Genomic DNA, 17,518 nt, shown 5'->3' with positions numbered 1-17,518 from the left:
TTTTTTTTTTTTTTTTTTTTTTTTTTTTTTTTTTTTTTTTTTTTTTTTTTTGTCTATTCTAAGAATTTCCATACTATTTTTTATTATGGAATATTTTAATTAGGTAAAAGCACTTTTTAAAATATCAACCAAATACTTTTTTATATTATATTAGATTGAACCTATTTTTCTCTTATTTTAATAAGGTTTTTATGATAGTTAGGAATTACAACGTTAGTTTTAATACTTTCAACAAAGAGAAATTTTAGATGAAATTTGAAAAGGGAAGTTTTGAGTGAAAACACTAATTCTAGGGGTAGTTTTTAACATTTTTAGAATTTCCAAAATGATTATGGATTATTTTACAAAAACTATTAAAATTGTGAAAAGTACATTTTATTCTTCCATAACTTATCTTGGACTCACCCATCTTAGGAAGCATTTTAGTTGGTAATATATATATATATATATATATATATATCTTCCTCTCTCATGAAGTGAAAACATTAATTTCTTATTATAATATGATGTCATTGACATCCATTCTATAGTATTATAGACGGTTTATATTGATAAAAATGTCAAATTCTCAATTTTATGAAAATATTGATAAAAATTTGAGAAATATATATCGATAAAATGCCTGAAGTCATATTTTGTTGCTATTTTAAAAAAAATATTTCATCAATTTTATTCGGTATAATGAAAATCAATGTTGAAGTTGTGGTTAAAAAAATATGAAAGGATAGAATGAGAGGAAATATTTTAACCTTTTTGAACTTGAGTTTCTCAATATATAAGTAGCATTGGTACCATTAGAGAAACTCAAATCAGCTGCATCTCCCATCTCATCACATTCTAGATTTTTTTTTTATAATGGTTTGTTTGAACTCTCACGTGTAGCGTATATAGACTAGTCATATAATTTTCATCGAATTAGTTAAATGGTAATAACAATTTTTATGTAAGAAAAAGAACCATTTGATCATATTTCTAAAAAAAGAAAAAAAAAAAGCAAGCAGTGTAAATTTTAAGCTCTATTTCAAGTGCATGAAATAAAAAAGAATAAAACACAAATTACATGGACCAAAAATGATGCTTTAGTCCATTTTTCTTTGTAAAGTTTAGAAATGCATGAGTATCTCCTATTTTACCATTAAGAGAGGTCTGACTTCTGGTTTAAATTCTCTGCAGGCGCTGGATACCTTTAACACTGCTGTAGTATCTCCTGTTTACTATGTGATGTTCACATCACTCACCATTCTTGCCAGTATGATCATGTTTAAGGTAATAATTTATGGCTCAGTTTCTTTTTTATTTTTTTTCCCACTTAAAACCTTGCCATTTAGACTTTTACATTGATCAGCACTTACACCATATCTATATTTATACTTCAAATTAATTTATTTATTATATATAAATTTAAATTTTATATTTAATACCTTCCTAAATTTGGTAGAACTTTTAAAAATTCTAAAATTTAAGACTACCTATATCATTTTGAAAGTTCAAAAAGTAAATAGATATGAGTAAATTTGTAGTTTATTATTATTATTTTTTTTACAATAAATCTTATGTGTGTTTATCCATTAAGCTACCGAGTCCACACAATCAACCAAATAGAAAATATCTATCGATTGTTGCTTTTATAATTTTAAAAGATAGAATTTGATCTATTGCTTAATAAAGCCTACTTGAGTACACCACACAATTAGCCAAAATATTAAAAGGTCACCTCAGTGGCACACAGATAATTAACCTTGTGAAGTTTTATTTATCAAATCATAAAGAACAAATTCTATTTTTCTAAAACTACAGGACTATTTAAAAAAAAAAAGAAATTAACCCTTTTTTCTTTTTTCTTTTTTCTTTTTTTATATTCCATGTGCTGCTTTTCTTGATCCTTAGTTTAAGTAGAGGGGTAGATGAGGCTTTTTATATATATATATATCTATATACACACATACACACACATATATATAGTACACTCAGTAGTTAATACGATCCAATTGAGCTAATAACTTTCTATGGTGAAGTCTGTTTTGTTTTCTCCCTCTCCTAATCCTTCTTTTTTTTTTTTCTTTTTTTTCCCTTCTCTCTGGTCTGGTTTAATTTTACTTACAGGAATGGGATTCACAAAATGCATCACAAATCGCAACCGAATTATGCGGTTTTGTTACCATTCTTTCTGGAACTTTTCTCCTACATAAAACCAGGGACATGGGGAGTTCTCCCTCCTCCTCCTCCTCCTCCTCCACCTCCTCCGAGGTCCCCATTGTCTCTAGGTCCCCCAAATGACTTATTATTAGTACAACCACAAATTCTAACTACCTAGCACCAGAATAAACAAAACTTAAAAGCAGATGATCACAGGCCACTCTCAGTCCAGGAACCATGGCGAGGGTACAATTTATTGTAAGAAGCAAACAATATGGGCCCATTCGCAAAAAGGCAAAATGAAGTTCAAAATATGGGCCCATTCGCAAAAAGGCAAAATGAAGTTCAAAGGGAGATTGGCTTTGGCTTTGGCTTTGGCTTATCATCTATATATGAGGTACAAATTCAAATTTCATAGTTTTTTTCATTGATAGAAGGATGGAACTTACGAGAGCTAACATTTGAGGATACAATTCAAATTTCTACACAAACTGGCTTACATTAGGTTTGAGGTTTTCTAGATTTCTCTCTCTCTCTCTCTCACCAACATTTCGTTTTGGTTTTGCTGATTCATTAACTGTAATTGTTTTGACAGTTTATTTATTTATTTTTTTATTTTTAATTGCGAGTAATTTGATTGTTGTTGATACGGACAATCATACAAATGAGATGTCCTTCAAGTTGCTAGATTTTCCCAGCATATATTGGTATCAACTTGAATTGTTTGGATACTATCTATCTTCCAAGCTCCTAGGCCAGGCTAGAATAAATGTATAATATCTCAATCAGTTGAATTTTTGTTCGGTTGGTTTTCTAAGATCCCAAATTCTAAGCCTTAGATTCAAAACTTAATAAAATTGGTAAATTATAATGATCTCGTGATTTCTAACATTTAGAAGGAATATATATGATACCATTGTGGACAATATCATACTATTGTGGAGGTTCGTGATTTATGCTCAAAGTGGATAATATCACAGCATTATGGAGGTTCGAGATTCCTAACATTCTCTAGATAATTTTGGGACGGCTATGAGTAAGATGCAAAGAATACAGCTTCCGATATCCTAATTATCAATAATAATAATGATGATAAATCAACAGAGCAACAAAGCCTTTAATCTATACAAACAAAAGGAATATATATTATAGCAATTAGCAGTCCAGCGAAAATTTTCAGCATGAAAAATGATCAGTTACTGGGCACTTGTATTAGTAGATAGATGTTCAGTTTGGTTACCTGAATATAGGATCTCGTTGTGTTCAATTGGCGTGATTGTAAATTTGAAATATCCAATAAGATCATCATAAAGCACTGTCAAATTGGAGTTCTAAGTGCATTTGCTCCTTCATTATCTTTTCAACAGCATCTGCAAAGCTTGATAGGTCGTGGCGAAGACCAACGTCCAAGGAATTTGCCATTTTCTGAAGAATGTGAACACAATCAGAGGATGAAAATGCATGCGTGTATAACAACACCCTAATGACAACCATAAGAACCTAAGTGGTTGGGTAAATATCTCATATATGTTTTAGATCCCCAAGTGTCTTGAGCTTTTTCTTTCATTTTATAGTCTATTGTTTAAATAGTTTCAATTTAGTCCAAAAACATTCAAATTAGTAGATGATAAACTAGTTGGCAGAAATTCAAAAGAAAAAAAAGCTTATTTATGAGAGGAAAGTATCAAATTCCTCTTCAGATTTCTATATAGAAGAAATTTTGAGCTTTCTTCTCTTTTTTTTCCCTAAATTTTCGTCTAATCACTTAATACTAAGCCATATAAGCTTATCATTAACCAATCAAATTAACATTCTCAACGTGGATATTTAAATTAAAGAATAATGAAACATAATGGATTAAATTGAAACATTTTGAATGGTTGAAACTAAATTAAAAGGATACTCAAAGCGCGGGACTAGAGCATATATTAAGCTAAAACTAATTATATTCAGTTAGCTTTTCAGGTATCAAAGAGAGAACGAATAGAAACAAAAGAAACTAAAAGGGAAATAGGGGGCCATCTTACCTCCACCTTGCAAATGAGGCTTAAAGAAACTCCATTTTTATAATGGTCTGAGCTCTTGAGAGATATGAGTTTCAAAGGAGAATCGGACAATGGCCAACCTTGAGGCACCTTAATGACTGCATCAATTCCTCCAATCATAGTACATATTATCGTTTCGTCTTGATCTAAATACTCGAAGGAATGACTGCAATGAGAGTAATTACTTCAGACTCAAAAATTACTGAAAGATATTATTACATTATTTTACTGGGGAATTTCGGTTTGGAGATCGGAGTTCTACGCAAGAAGAAGAAAAAAAAATCCCTATGTTCTGTATTATTTTTCATACAATAAGTCTGAAAAGTTTAAGAGTCTCACCTCGATTTGTTTGCACTCTTCACAACAAATCGCCTAAGAGCACATAAAACAATCCTATCTTGTACTTTTCTCACAAACCATTCCAATGAAGAATTGCTGCTCATTCAAAAACAATGAATGGGTCAGAGAAATTGCTTTCCTATTCCACAAGTGAAAAACTCGGTCAGAATTGTAGCTAAATCATTACAATGACGGATAAATGGAGGCCTTGTCACGCTATGATATTTATTATTAAAAAAAAAGTTGCATATTATCCATCGTGTCATTGCAATTAAACTCAAATTGTAACGACCCTAAGCCCACCACTAGCAAATATTGTCCTCTTTGGGCTTTCCCTTTCGGGCTTCCCCTTAAGGCTTTAAAACGCGTCTGTTAGGGGAAGATTTCCACACCCTAATAAATGGTGTTTTGTTCTCCTCCCCAACCAATGTGGGACATCACACAAATAGCTTCATATACGATTCCAGCAAACCAATATGATTGGTGAAAGTTGTACAACGCACGCTAATAAAACAGGTAGCTCTAATTTGAAATTTTACAACTATGAGAAGAAGGCTTTTTCATCCTCCAAATATCAAATCAATATTTGGCAAGGATATGTCAAGGAATAAGACTATAAGTACGTAACATCGTTGTGTGCTATATTCCAGTACCAGATATATGAAAAAAGGATATAACTTGCATAAAAAGGGAGTTGTTTTTAACAGATGCCCAAAGCAAAGCTTTAAACTAAATTTTATGACAAACATTAAGTGAACCTCTGCGGCATTTTTTTTTTAAATTACATATAAGACTACTTAGTAGGACCAGGATTCTATAAGATTACATATAAGACTACTTAAATTACATCCTAAAAGAAGGACCAGGATTCTAGTTCCTAGCAACCCAAAGAGTCTGGCAAACTTTTTTTTTTTTGTTAATCACCGCCTTAGTAGGCTCCGAGTTACGAAACAGATTTTTTCCCAATTTTTCCTACCAAATAGCCCCAATTGGATTATGACTTAATGTAAGGTGTACTACCTCCAATAGAGGTGAAGTGAAATAAAGAAGACAATCTACTTGTCGGGTGAAAACTGAAACAGACACAATATTCCACGACACAATCAACTATGGCATAGCTGCCTGAGGGCAGAAGTTAGAACCTAAAGGAACTAATCAAACCAACTGAACTGAACAATTATGAGACCGTTTGGTTAGTTAAGGGAAAATTGGACAGGAGATGTGTTCAGAAATTCTAAAACCGAACTAATTTCAATTAGGTTAGAGTTTGAGCAGTTTGGTGTAGCAGTCAATTCTATTCTCATTAATGGTTTCTTTGGTTCAGCTTTCCCTTTTTTTCAGACGAACTGGATTCCACTCCTATAAGGGTAACGATCAAGGTCTAATTAAAAAAACAGCCACCATCCTCCCGATTCTTCTCGACTACAGTGGAGCCAGAGATCCAGTGTTGAGAATTGTTGGTAGGGAGTACCACATCGGCTAATTAAAGGGATGATCATGAGTTTATAAATAAGGAATACATCAACATTGGCATGGTGTCAATTTAGGGAAACCAAAGGTAAAGCCATGAAAGTTTATGTTGAAAGTGGACAATATCATACCATTGTGAAGAGCAGTGGTTTCTAACATCTTATAGGAACATACCTGAAGGACTTTGAAGCGTTGATGATATCGTGCAAATGGACATCACCGGGAAAGATCTGTGCAAATATAACTAATTAATTACGCTCCTTCAACAAAATTTACATAAATAAGAGAGGCAGAGGTGCCAATAGATGGAATTACTCAGATTTTGAAATCAAATAATAACCGTGGATGCAATAAGTCATGGTACTTTAACGAAATAAAGGGATACCTCAGCATTCTTTAACTCCATTGTCCCCTCCAAAACTTCTATCAGCAACTCATGATCCAATTCGGATGGCTCAATCATACCTTCAAGTCTCTGTAAGCTTGAAAACTCTTCCAAGTTTGGAATATGAGAATGTAATGATAATCTAATGAAATTATCAGTGACATCAATGACCTTCAGACCACCAATTGTGTCCTCAACCTGTTCGATAACATCCAAACTAGAGAGAAAGAGAGAAAGATTAAGGGAGGAAAGGAGAGAGAAGCATCAATATTAGATACAAACAATTCATATCTTGAAACACATATTACCTTTTAAATATCTCATCTAGTTCCTGCAGAGATTTTAGAGTTCTTTCGTTCTTCTCAATCTGGCTATCGAGTTCCAATACCTGGAAGGAGTACAAACAGTCTCGTAAATAGTTGATGACTGTAAGCTTTAGGTTCTAATCTTAGTGTATCAATTCCTAATTCTAGTCCACTATCAAATCTCATGGAATTTGTTCTTTACTACAGATAAGCTATTTGGCTAGTCGGTCTGGCCCTAATAGTCTCACATGGGGTTTGTAGACACGAGAGTCACTCCCTCTTGTGTCACCTTCACATTGTGATGCTATTAGAGTTAGGTCGACTATCCTAGCAGTTTATCGGTAGCAGAGAATGGACTCCACGATGTTTGATAACGGACTAAGATTAGGATGTAGCCATCCAAATCACCCTAAGTCTAGAATTAGTCAAACCATATATATTGATAGCTCGTCATTAAGCTACAATGTCAAGCAAAGATTGAAACATAAAATGGAACCATGCAGTATAAGTAAGCATCATTGAATTGCACGCTGCATAGAAACTTGCTTATAATTGATTTTAATTGAATAAAGAACATGTGATGATAAAAAATGAAGAAGCTAGATGTATCTGTGATGATAAAAAAATGAAGAAGCTAGTTGTATCAATGTAACAGAAATAACCTCAAAGGCATTGCATTCACGCTCAACTATCATGTCCATTTGATCTTCACCATTCACAGAGTAGCAATTAACTGTTGCCTTCTCTGGGTCCTACAAGATGGTAACGAGAACGTGAAGATAGACAGACATTCTCACTTGGTAGAAATGTTAATTAGGCCTATAAACAAGCTAAGTTAATCACAAATTAGGCCGAAAAGATTAGAGAAAAAATTAAATTGAAATTAAGAAAAAAGTGAACTTAATCATTGGAAAAAAAAAATTGACACAAACAACATCAAGTATTAGTAGTTGTCTAGAAACACCTTTGCAGAATATCTTGTCCAATATATTAAAGAATCTATTCTCTTCTGTTTTTACATAATGATAAATCAGATCGATTAAATAACTGAAGGATCAAGCGTACATAATATGAGTCAGATGAAAATTTGTCAGACATTACATTTCCTATAGCTTCCTCCATTTGCTCCTCCCTTATTTCTCAATTCACCTCAGATTTATTAAAATCCAAGTGAATACAATCCACATTCACCTTCCGTAATTGGACTTGTTCGATATAATCCGTTTTCAACATTCAAGCAATGCATACTTTTAGGAAATATATGTCAAATCTTGGTCTCTATCCGCTCATCCTAGTCCAGTAACTGTTGGTGTTGTAAAAATTTGTTTGTAATAGAGACCAACCTGTGATGCACAACGATCTAACGACAATTTTAATACTTCAAGATCCATCCTTAATTTATTCGAATCTGTAATTGGAAGCAAAATGAGGACGTCAAGACAAATAGGAGGATAAGAAGTGTAAATTAAAAGATAAACAAACAGTCCTACCTTCTATACTGGTTCTCTTAAGAACCTCAATCTCATTGGAGATTTTGCTGCTTTCAGCTTCCACCGCGATAAGTTCCTCTTTCATACGTTCAACATACGCGTCTAGAAAGATATTTAACAAATTATGAAGAAAAAGCATTGGAGAGATCGATCAAAACGCAGGAAAGTAAACACAAGTCGATAACACTGTAATAGTAACTTAAAAGAAGGAAAATCCATTTAACAGAACAGAGAATGAAAATTTGAAATGCAAGCATACAAATGCATTCCAGTCTACGGAAATTTAAAAGCAAGCTCAACAAAATTACCTAAATCATCAATCCCCAAGAAACTATCTACGTTAGACCATTCTGACAGAGTCTGCTGTAGTCTGCTCTGCACATCTCAAAGAAAAAGAGCCACATATTTAAAAAAACAAAAACGAGAGATATTTTAAGAGATGAAGAAAAGCAAGATCAACTACGATACTAAACCTCGAGAAGGAGAGAACACTCCTTCAGTAACTTCCCAGAACCTAATGAATCCGTCGTATAAGCTTCATCTTCCTCCAAAGATCTCTGCAACTCTTCTAGCTCGCTTATGCAACTTCAATAAGAGTGAAAATGTCGTCCAATTAATTATACATTGTTTCACATAATTACTGCACACAGAAACAAGATAGAGAAACCTGCGAACTGCTTGGACATCAACGCTTGGAGACACAGACGGAGTAGCTTCCATCAATTCTGCCATTATTTTCTCCTTTACCTTCGCCGGAATTTGCACAGAATCCGAACGAGATTCCTCGCGCTTATTCGTCCGCGCAAAAATTCAAATTGAGAGAGAAGGGGAGAGAATTCTTCCTTACCCGCGAGGGTTCTATAGTGTTTTGGACCAAACCCGAAAATGGAGGCCGTGGGCCTTTTATATTGGGTTTGAGTTGCAAGATTTAGCCCGCGTAATTGAGAAGCCGAAGGATTAAGCAAAATTGTAACAACAGCAGAGAACCGCGGGACCGGTCCGTTTCTGTTATTATTTAAATTTATTTTCAATTGAAAAGAAAAAATCTAAATAATAATTCTAAATAAAACTATTTGAAGGAAATATTATAATAAAAATATATTTTATAAACAAAAATCTATTATAATATTCGATTTTAAAATTTCAAATTTTAACCTAATCTTCCACCCAACCAACATAATTTATTTATTTATACATATGGATCTTTTCATTTTAACATATTGATTTTTTTATTAATATTGAGAACTTAGATTTAGATTTAGTTATTTGAATTTAGATTTATATAATAGCCAATTTCATTGTTCTCGAATATAATTCTCAAATGTTGAACAAAGAATTGTTAGTCTCGAAGGTATAGTAAAAAAGTTACTAAAATATCGAACAAATGGTGTACTTTGTTCGAGGGCTCCAAAGAAGGAGTCGAGCCTCGATTAAGGGGAGGCTGTTCGAGGGCTCCGTAGGCCTCAAGGGAGGCACTATGTGGTACTTTGTTCGAGGGGGGGATTGTTGAGGATTGTTGGAAGAGAGTCCCACGTGATAATTTAGGGAATGATCATGAGTTGATAAGGAAGGAATACTATCTTCATTGGTATGAGGCCTTGAGCTCAAAACAAAGCCAGGAAGGCTTATGCTCAAAATGGACAATATCATACCAATGTGAAGAGTTGATCCTTAACAGATATTAGACCTTTGAACGTACCAGTGAGTTAAAATCTAACTCATTGATTGCATATATATATATATAATTTTAAAATTTCATATTTGAATGTAATCTTCCACCTAGCTAATATAATTATTTTATTTATACATATAATCTTTCCATTTTAATATATCGATATTTTTTTTAATTAATATCGACAACGTATTAGCCCTTAAAACATAACGTAAATAGTTGAGCAATTTAAAATCTCTCTGATTAATTATAATTATAAAAACATAAACGTGCAAATTTTAGTTTTAAAAAATAGATGTGCAAAATTTATATAATAATAATAATAATAAATTTTAGAAATGATCCGTGTTTAATAATCTAATCAATAAACTAACTCGAATATAACTTACGGAACATGTGGAGAAAAAAATTTAAAATTATAATTTTGGTCAATAATATAATATATTAATTTATAAAATATTATAATTCAAATTATCAGGATAATGTGACAATAATATTTATAAAGAAAACAGATGCAGTATAGAGTAAGATAAGGAAAAGTCAACCAGCACGAGTCTCAACGTTCAAAGTCAAAAGGTTTAAAGATTTTTAAAAATAAAAACGTTACAAAGTCAAATTCCTGTTGGAAAAGTCAACAATTTTTGTTGTTTTAATTAGATTATCTTCAAGAGGGATTCATTTCAAAGAAAGTAACTTCGACTATTTATCAATAAATTTTATTCTAAATTATGTTATTTTTCACCTTACAAAAGTAATTTAAAGAATCAATGATGGTAATATCTTGGATCAGTCGAAGAGAGAAACGAAACCTCTTTTTAGCGGGCGTATTTTAAAAATTTGAAGGGAAAGTTTAGAATGGAAAGCCTAAAGAGAATAGTATTTATAATACAAAGGGTATCTACTCAACAGTGTCTAGCACTGGTCGGGAGTAAGGCTAGACTATCTCCATAGTAGACGCGTTGCAAGATATTGGTCGGAATAGAACTAGACCCTCTCAATAATAGACACATTTAAAAATCGTGAGGTGCAAGACACTGGTCGGAAGTAGGGTTAGACTCTCTCCATAGTAGACGCGTTGCAAGATACTAGTCGGAATAAAACTAGACTCTCTCCATAATAATAAACATGTTTTAAAATTGTGAGGCCAACAACGATACGTGACAAACAATATCGTCCAATAGTAGGCTTGAACTGTTACAAATGATATCAGAGTCAGACATTGAATAGTGTACTAGTGAAGCATTAAGTGGGATAGATTGTGAAATCTCATATCGGTTGAAAATTTTCTAGTCTTCACCTGTTTTTTAGATTCTTTTCCGCCATGAATGAACAAAGGAACGCTTTCTTTTTCTCGTTCTTCTCAATTCCTCTTCTTCCCGCCACCTTTTACGTTAGAAGAGCAATAGGCCCGAGACATAGCGGGATGAACTTCGATAAAACCTACTAACCTTCTTTAAAGAAAGAAGAGTGAATGTTCATAGGCAGGCCAACTGGAAACGCCTTCAGGCTAAAGATACAAAGACATAAAGAAGCAATGTAAAAGATTCATAAGCCACAAGACACAAGCAGTAAGAGAGAGCAAAAGGCCAATTCATTGCACTTCAAATTAATTCACTAATAAATAAACAATTTTGAATGAATCATCCAACCAAATACAAACAAACAAACAAACACCTCACCAAAGAGATTTTTAAATTTTTGTTTGTAGTTTTGATTCAATACAACAGATGACGAATAAGAAGAAGAAGAAGAAGAAGAAGAAGAACAAAGAAATGAAGAAATCTATACTTGTTGTTAATGCAACTGTGTGCAAGTAGTACAAGCCTAGTTCGTCATCAGAAAAAGAATACAGATGCAATATTCTTTTATTTGTATTCATATTTTTCATGTTCAAAACGGTAGATAAATTCGGATAATATCTCGTTTTCGAAGCTTACGCCGACATATAGGACATCTGTGCTGGGTAGCGATGGCTGTTTCGATGCAACTCTTGCAGAAAACGTGCCCGCATTTGGTTGTTGTTTCTTCAACCAATGCTTCTATGCAGATCGCGCACCGCAAACCCGAGGCTGCTGCAGGTGGGAGGCTGCTGCTAGTTTGTGCAAGTGCAGAAGGGATGTCTGTGTCAATTGTTGCCTGCAATAACAGAGTTTACAGTTAGTTTCAAGCTCGAAGAAAGAAATCGGGATGGAAAATGATGTTTAATCAGATGTTTAAATGATGTAATTGCTAGCAAAATCCAAGTGAACTGCATAAGATTGAGAAACATCAAAGATCTACTTCAGATATAACCTCATTAGGGATTGAACCTTAAATGTTTCGTGGTCTTGAAGTTGGTTACGAGTTCGCCAAAACAATCGGCGTTCGTGCCGATGGCAATTTCACTGATAGATGGAAAGGATGCTGGTACGATATGACTGTCAGATTTATACCGTTGGATGTGTGAGATAAATTATTATTTCACGAACTTCCAACGATTAAAACGGTAGCAGCACATTGGAAAACTAGTTTTTCCAAGGTATTAATGAAGCTAAGAAGTACAAATTTGACTCCAACACATGCAATCTTGGCTAAGAACAATACATGGCCTTTACAGAACCTTGCACAAGATGAAGCAAATTCTACGGAGATCATATTATGAGTCACAGCAGAATGACAGCATCTGAAGAGAAAAAGCTATTCTAGAAAACTATGTAACAGATTGGTTGGGAGGTTTGCACCGGAGAAGGACTTCGATTAGACCAGACCGACCCTGAGAGGAACGTGCATCTAAAGGATAATCCAAATTTACAAGCAATTAATCAAACAGTTTTTTTTAGCTTTATGGATCAAAACTTGAATGAAGATTTTCCTAGAGCTGCTGGCTGCTATATTTCCACCACCTAATTGATATCAAGGAGATGAACGGATAACGGAACATACTCGTTAGCTGAAACTGTATTTAAACTTAAAACGGTGGTTCCGAAAAGTTCTTTTTCATTTTTTTTCCCATTTGGCTAATACTTCTGTTAGCAAAAAAGAGAATAAATCTTCGGTAAACGATCACATTTTTTCTAAAACAACGATTAATTATGAATTTTTTATCAAATGGACTCTGGATTCTTCAAAACACATAATAGACAGAAAAACGGCAGCCAAAGATTTGAACAATGAATAGGCAAGGCAACTCCAAAAATTTGAAAGCAAATAATAATCCGTTCAATCAGTATTACCTTTGTGGCTTTACTACTGCTTTCGCAGCTTAAGCAAAGGTCCAAGTTGTGAATCGTTTGTTCTTGTATAGATACGTTATTGCGGTCTGTAAGGGGCGGCCAAATTGTAAAAGGGGCCAAACTCGTTAAATCTGCAAAATAGTTGAAGACGGGTTAATAAGAAAACATATGCAGATTGGCAACAGAGTAACAAACGATAATAAATTTGTTAATTAATCTCACTGTAGTCCTCATGCTTGGTTCCATACTGAGGAAGCTAAGTAATCCTAATGACAAGACATGAAAAACTTTAACGCAATAGCCTGCATGCTAAGAACTTGGAAATCTAATTTCATAAAATTGAAACTTGTAACAGACCAAGCCCACCGCTAGTAGATATTGTCCGCTTCGGCCCATTACGTATCGCCGTCAACCTCACGGTTTAAAAACGCGTCTACTAGGGAGAGGTTTTCACGCCCTTATAAGAAATGTTTCGTTCCCTCTCCAACCGAGGTGAGATCTCACAATCCACCCCCCTTGAGGGCCCAGTGTCCTCGCTGGCACACCGCTCGGTGTCTAGCTCTGATACCATTTGTAAAACAACCCGAGCCCACCGCTAATAGATATTGTCCACTTTGGCCCATTACGTATTGCCGTCAGTCTCACGGTTTTAAAACACATCTAATAGGAAGAGGTTTCCACACCCTTATAAGGAATGTTTTGTTTCCCTCTCCAAACCGATGTGAGATCTCACAGAACTCCTCTTACCTAACTAAATATAATCATAATATGCACTGAAATTTCATTCTAACAGTCTTTTGAATCCAGAATATAGAAGACTCGCCAGACTGAAAAAGTAAAAAGGATGATCCAAAAATGCAAGTACATCCTCAATGAACATCTCAAGTTTGCCAGAAAGGCAGAAAATATTGGGAAATAGCAATGTAGCTAGACTACCTGAGAGATAATCAACAACTGAAATACAAATTGAGAAGCTTAAGACTTAGAAAAGAAAAGGCTATAAACCTGAGAAGGCACCATTACGTCTAATGGCAACACCACAGCTACTCTCAAAGTGGTTTCGTCGAAAGTTCTTCCTGGCCTAAAAAATTTGTCACCATGTTAATCCTCTTATATGGCCTACTAGTTAGAAACACACTCAAATTATTTTATCAAAATATCACATACCTCAGCAAATTTCCTAGGGGAGATTATAGCAATGTCCTCGTCGACAAACTCGGGATTGTCCATAGCTTGTCCTTGGTAATGATTGTAGTACTGTGTTGCTTCCTGATGAGGACCAGTTGGATCAATGCACTCATCTGGAGGTGGGCAATTTAGGTCGAAGTCCATTACTGTTCCTCGCTCAACAACTCTTGCACTCCATTCCTGTAGATCATTTCTACTTTGAAAGCTCATTCCAACAGCCTTTCTTTTATCTTTCAAACCTACAACAATAGAATCATCCACATAAATGGCGAAGTGATTCGGGTCCAAAAACCTTTGAATCACCACTAATGTAACTCCCAAGAAGTCCACGATGAATTGAATAAATGAGTTAAACATTCAAAAATTAAAAGGATCAAAGAATTTTCTTCCTTTGCGCATCATCGACTGATCTCGGTGAATGATTTCAACGACGAGAATACCATCTGGCTGAATAGTTAGCTGAATAGTAGTAGGATACCCAAGTGAAAATCTATTTATCTTATGAAAAAAAAGGAACACTTGATCCGTTTAATATACAAAGCCAATGATTCTAATTTTATTTCCTATTTTCAAAACTAAACTATTCGTACTTACATTTTCTAGTTCGTGACATATAAAAAAAAAAAAAAGTAACAAAAATAAAAATCTTGGCCAAATTTTAAAAACATAGAGAAATTCTACATTTTATGTTCTTTATTTATTAGAATTCTGCTATTGTTTAAAAGTGTTTACGGATTAGATTAAAAAAAAAAAAAAAAAAAAAAGAGAAGATCGTTGGACGACAATGCATATATATATATATAAAGAGACAAGCGTGATCGTAAAAGCGGGATGCAAATCAAATTCGTTACCACGGTCTATATCGACATTTTACTTTACCAATTGCATCCAAGGCAGAACTATTACAGCTTAAAAAGAACATAAATTATTATTTTCCCCCAATCACGGTCCCAGAAAATATGCTAAAAAATTAAAGCCCCAAATTTAGCTAANGAGAATGAGTAAAATGGATAAGCACCGAACGGCGGTGCGCATCTTGAGCTGGGATCCGTTAAAAGCAACTGTGAAGAAATAAATGAAAATGTCGGGTGGGATCAGAGTGAAGCACGGGCAATGAAGTGAACGCTGCAAATATATAGAGCCATTGAAGAGAGTGCCGAGGAGTAGAATGACGATTATGCCCCTAACATGGGTACGTGAAATTAGTGTGACACTTTAAATATGCTCGTGTCCTTTATCGAATTTTCCCTCGCGTCTTCTCCACGTCATCCATCGGGACATGTGCTATGCAAAAGTGTGCATGTGTTGTGTTAGATTATTGTTATTATTTTTATGGAAAATATTGTACAATTTTCAAAATTGTTTACTCATGAGTTGACTCAAGATGAAAAAAACAAAAAACAAAAAACTTTTTATTCATTTAAATTTCACAATAATTTAATATTTTATCGTATACAAAAAAAAAAAAAAAAAAAAAAAAAAAAAAAAAAAAAAAAAAAAAAAAAAAAAAAAAAAAAAAAAAAAAAAAAAAAAAAAAAAAAACCACAAGTACAAACCGAATAGAATCGCCAAGAACAAACACCAAAAGGAAATCACAGAGAGGAAATCAGAGAAGACAAGCATGATTTGAAGCAATAAAACAGTAGCATGAACAAAATAATAACAGAGATCATACCTGGCGGAAGACGGAACGGCGAACAGCGGCAGAAGAGGGAGGATCGAACGAGGAACCGCAAGAAACTGGCAGCAGCGAAGCGGAGGAAGAAGAATCGGAGAGCAAAAAGAGACGGGAAAGGGAGGAGGAGGAGGAGGAGGAGGAGGAGGAGGCGGCAATCGATATAAAAGCAATCTTGGTTTCCATTCCATATATGTAGAGGTGTTTTGTTTGAAAAACTTTACATCCTTGCGACCACCTTTCCTCGAAATTATTCTATATTTGCAATCTTCGTTGCTCTTTGTCCTCTTCGGCGCTTCCCGTATTCCCACCACTCTCCACCACTCCCCGAGGTGGGCTCTCGTCAGGTCCATTCAAGCTTTCCGGCCCATAATACACCGGACTTTACTAGGGCGGCCCGTGTCACAATCGCACTTTTAATGGTAGCGGACTTGCGATTGTGCCGCACTCACTTTCCTACGACAAGTGAGCTAACCCAATTCGTTCTTGCTTCGCCTACGGCCAAGCGACGTATGCTCGAGCCTCTAGCCTCAGTTTTAAGATAAAGTTTTAGAAAGCGAGGGCAGAGAGAGATTTTCGAAAGAGAAATTTTTGAAAGAGACGTTATATAAGCAAACAAGAGAGAAATAACAACAGTTATGGTATATAACCTTGGGCAGGGAGAAGTTGACAACTAATCGTATACCCCCATAGTACATTTTGAGGCATTTCATATATCTGACAAGCCTAGACATGATATTTATGAAATGTCATACTTCTTAGAAATATAAAACTAAAACACTAGAATATGAAAAGACATGAAAGGTTGAGTTTGTCATGGCATGCGGTCATGGGCAATATGCCTTCGACGAGCATGACCGTGATAGCCCGCATACGGTGTATAATTTTAAGATAAATTAATAAAAATACATCTCAAAAATATATTTTTTAACTTTCTTAGATCATTTCCTTCACATAAATAAATAAATAAAACCCAAAATCTTTAAGTAATTAAAAATTTCTCCTAAATTTTCAAATTTTTCTTAAAAAAAAAAACCTTAAACTAATTTTTTTTTATTAATATCCTTACATTTTTATTAATTTTTTAAATATTATTTAGGGTTAATATATAGATAAAAACACACACACATATATAAATTTTAAATTTTATTTTATTTTATGATCTCTGCGACTTTTTCAACTTTTCGTTTTTTTTTTATTTTAAAATTATTTTTTAAAAATATTTTATAGTTATTAGACTCGAAAAATATGCATCTTTCTTTTTAATATTTTGCCCCTACAAACTTTAAATGGGACGATATTTAAAAAAATAATTTTAAAATAAAAATTATTTAAAAAAATATGAGTAAAATTAAAATAGGCTAAAATATATGTAGGTAGAAAAATCCTTGTTAAGAAAAAAAAATAATAAAAAAAAATAAATAAAAAGAAGTGTGGAATTTGACGTCGGTTTATAGTTATCCATACACACACACACACATATATATATATATATTCTTATCCATATTAATTAATTGGCGCGAATATATCACACGCGCATACGAGCTACGTAAAACACACGCGCAATTAGAAAGGCAGGGCTCAATGATAGCCTTCACCAA

The 17,518-nt window shown here is 33.8% G+C and overlaps 3 protein-coding genes across 4 annotated transcripts in view; 1 reads left to right on the top strand and 2 right to left on the bottom strand.

Moving 5' to 3' along the window:
* The window catches only part of LOC111441370 (probable magnesium transporter NIPA2), an 8,048-nt gene extending 5,665 nt beyond the window's left edge, over positions 1 to 2,383 (top strand). For both annotated transcript variants that reach the window (XM_023078330.1, XM_023078338.1), the window contains exons 8-9: positions 1,174 to 1,266; positions 2,104 to 2,383. In XM_023078330.1, coding sequence (XP_022934098.1) covers positions 1,174 to 1,266; positions 2,104 to 2,277 — 267 coding nt within the window. In that variant the 3' untranslated portion in view covers positions 2,278 to 2,383. The remainder of the gene's footprint in view (positions 1 to 1,173; positions 1,267 to 2,103) is intronic.
* A 390-nt stretch (positions 2,384 to 2,773) lies between these two features.
* Positions 2,774 to 9,055, bottom strand: LOC111441363. Its single transcript, XM_023078318.1, has 12 exons — positions 8,838 to 9,055; positions 8,644 to 8,755; positions 8,479 to 8,545; positions 8,171 to 8,272; positions 8,024 to 8,088; positions 7,343 to 7,432; positions 6,684 to 6,763; positions 6,376 to 6,592; positions 6,165 to 6,220; positions 4,521 to 4,616; positions 4,164 to 4,347; positions 2,774 to 3,561 (listed from the first exon to the last, which is right to left on the bottom strand). Exons 1-12 carry the CDS (start codon positions 8,900 to 8,902, stop codon positions 3,442 to 3,444), a joined length of 1,254 nt encoding a protein of 417 aa, XP_022934086.1. The 5' UTR covers positions 8,903 to 9,055; the 3' UTR covers positions 2,774 to 3,441.
* A 2,440-nt stretch (positions 9,056 to 11,495) lies between these two features.
* LOC111441975 lies at positions 11,496 to 16,161 on the bottom strand. Its single transcript, XM_023079239.1, has 5 exons — positions 15,918 to 16,161; positions 14,222 to 14,481; positions 14,060 to 14,135; positions 13,055 to 13,185; positions 11,496 to 11,978 (listed from the first exon to the last, which is right to left on the bottom strand). The coding sequence occupies exons 2-5, from the start codon at positions 14,450 to 14,452 to the stop codon at positions 11,733 to 11,735; spliced, it is 684 nt and encodes a 227-aa protein (XP_022935007.1). The 5' UTR covers positions 14,453 to 14,481; positions 15,918 to 16,161; the 3' UTR covers positions 11,496 to 11,732.
* Positions 16,162 to 17,518: the final 1,357 nt, after the last annotated feature.

Source organism: Cucurbita moschata, unplaced genomic scaffold, assembly GCF_002738365.1.
Source record: "Cucurbita moschata cultivar Rifu unplaced genomic scaffold, Cmos_1.0 Cmo_Scf00001, whole genome shotgun sequence".
NCBI lineage: Eukaryota > Viridiplantae > Streptophyta > Magnoliopsida > Cucurbitales > Cucurbitaceae > Cucurbita > Cucurbita moschata.
Note: the sequence above shows the minus strand (reverse complement) of the source record. Positions and strands in the feature narration are given on the sequence as shown.